This window comes from Misgurnus anguillicaudatus, chromosome 15 (assembly GCF_027580225.2).
Source record: "Misgurnus anguillicaudatus chromosome 15, ASM2758022v2, whole genome shotgun sequence".
NCBI classification, from domain to species: domain Eukaryota; kingdom Metazoa; phylum Chordata; class Actinopteri; order Cypriniformes; family Cobitidae; genus Misgurnus; species Misgurnus anguillicaudatus.
In genome coordinates, this window is record NC_073351.2 from 5418180 (window position 1) to 5420609 (window position 2430).

A 2430-nucleotide genomic window follows, 5' to 3' on the forward strand; every position below is an offset into this window, starting at 1 on the left:
TTTTTGAGATAGAGCCTCTAGTGTTGGAGTTATGAATATTGTTTAATTATCATCATTTATTATTCTTAGTTAATGTTAGTTAATGTTAATACAATTGTTCGTGTTAGTTCATTGTGCATAAACTAATGTTAACAGACAACTTTTGGTGTTAAGAATGTATTAGTAAATGCTGAAATTAACATGAACTAAGATTAATAAATGGTGTAAAAGTATTGTTTATGTTAACTATATAATGCATTAAAAATATTAACTATATGAGAAACTTTATTTTCATTTATCATAAACAAAATAATTAGCACTAATTCAGCTCAGTTGAGTATTCTTATCTCATACCTGCCTTGTTTCTCCAAATAAGTAAGTATAAAGTATGTTGACATGACATTTTAATTGTATTCAAGCTGACTAATTACATAGTGCATACATTTGGTACCAATAGGTGTACCGCCCCAGTGACAGCAAGCGATCATTTTTTTTCCAGACAGTGTATTGGCTAACAGCACAGTCAATCAAACATGGACCAATCACAATGAGTTGAAATGACAAAAAGACACTTGATGGAGTTCATAGGGAATGTTTAATGACAGATAATAGTGCTACACTCTGGGGTTACCGAACAGACTTATTAAATAGTCACATTTCTCTCCTGCACGTACACATGTTCACATGCACAGATACGGATCAGGATCTGAAAAGTCCAAGCACAGGATGATGGGATAGCTGAGTCAATACAAAGGCTAAAGACAGAAGACCAAAACCCCAAAATTTATTCACAATCTTTCGCCTGCACGTCATGTCTGTATTTATTTTGGCTTGCGCTCTGTTCAACAAAGGTCTGTGCCATTTGTCTGATAAGCTGTCAAAGCTTTTAAGATATTACCTTTTAAATAGATTAACTTTCTTGTAGAAGAAAGCTAAGCTTGCATTGCTAGGCCACTCTTAAAGGACAGGTAGGCGATTTTCATACAGTGCATGTAATTTAAAACGTTCCCGTAGTTGCTCACAAAGGGGCAGGTTAACAGGACACCTTAAGGGATTTTCCTCAGACAATAACCCAGTATGTGGCAATACAGACCGGGATGGGATTTTAATTTGTGTCTGGGTGCCCATGCCTACAGGTTGGGTTACAATCACATGATCAAGTTATCATGACAACCGATCTTTCCCACAAAATAAAAATACACACAAAAGTTTGATAAAACCCCTCAGATCAAATCCCAAAAGCCTGAGGAACCGTGAACTGGACGCTCGGTTAAAGTACACCCTCATCCAGGAGTTTGTTTATCCCGTCACAGATCTTCCTCAGGTTGAGTCTGTACTCTTCAGATGGGCCATACAGCTCAGTGAGGAAATCCACATCTGCAAAGTGGTTGAAAACGTGGTCGATTCGGCCGTGGGAGCGTGCCGTCAAGTGGTGCTCCACCAGCTCGTGAAGATGGTCTCTACACTCCATCAGCAACTCGGAAAGAATGCCACGGTCAAACGTGTACTCCACCTCGTGAAAGCTCACCACCGTCATGGCCGCCTGGTTCATCTTTTTTTTGAAGCGCTCCACGGTCTCCATCTCGTCGGGGTTGAACTGATGATTCCTGTAGAGAATGCCGATCTTTAACGCGATCTTGATGACGTCTTTGATTATCTTGTGGGCTTCCTTTTTGCTCTTGGTGTACTCGCGACTGGCCTTGTAGAGTTCGTCCAGAATCTCGCTGCTGGTGTCGTCCGTGAGGAGGTTCGCCACGGCCATGGTGGCCATTTTACTTAAGATCTTCTTTTGGGCCTGAAGGGCTAAACTCTTGGAGTTGAAACTCTCTTGGCCTTTAAGGAGAAAGAGAGAGAGAAGAAAGCTAAGTTAATAGGTTATAAATTCATATGAAAGTCATCAACTTTCTTTTTCCAAGAAAACCTTTTCCTGTAAGTAGGCTGCAGCATTTCAAAAATGGTGCCATTTGTGTCAAGGGCATATAAACAACATAGTGATCAAAAGGAATACGGCACTGAAAGGCTTGAAACATTTAAAATATGTGGAGCTCAAGCGTCTATACTTGAAATATTTTGCTTAAAAGTGTTTTTGAACGTTTTATATCTTTCATTACACTGTCCAACATATAATATATGAGATATTCAAGAATCCCATTGCTGCTGAATTCTTCTACACATTTCACGAGTTTGTGTTAACATGTAATCGATAGGGAATGAGATGAAGCATATTTGGCGTGGTGTTCGAGGGGAAACATAACCATCCAGACAAATCTGAATCCTTCAAAAAACCTGCCAAGGAACTAAAATAAGTTATGGGAAGACATGCAGAATTTTCAAATGCTAGGGGTGTGTCTGTTGTCGGCACTGAAACCACTCCCACTTGCGGGAAAGCTGCCGTCTCTCTCAACTTTATAAACTGCTACAACCTGAACGCATTCTGAGGTGACATTTTAA

The 2430-nt window shown here is 39.6% G+C and overlaps 1 protein-coding gene across 1 annotated transcript; it reads right to left on the reverse strand.

Annotated features, from left to right (window-relative positions):
* Positions 1-555: 555 nt before the first annotated feature.
* tnfaip8l3 (tumor necrosis factor, alpha-induced protein 8-like 3) lies at positions 556-1821 on the reverse strand. The gene has a single exon (XM_055174727.2). The coding sequence runs from the start codon at positions 1748-1750 to the stop codon at positions 1250-1252; it is 501 nt and encodes a 166-aa protein (XP_055030702.2). The 5' UTR covers positions 1751-1821; the 3' UTR covers positions 556-1249.
* Between the last annotated feature and the right edge of the window lie 609 nt (positions 1822-2430).

What these genes read in the sequence shown, in the direction of transcription:
- tnfaip8l3 (XM_055174727.2), bottom strand. Translation starts at nt 1,750, where the DNA reads ATGGCCACCATGGCCGTGGCGAACCTCCTCACGGACGACACCAGCAGC.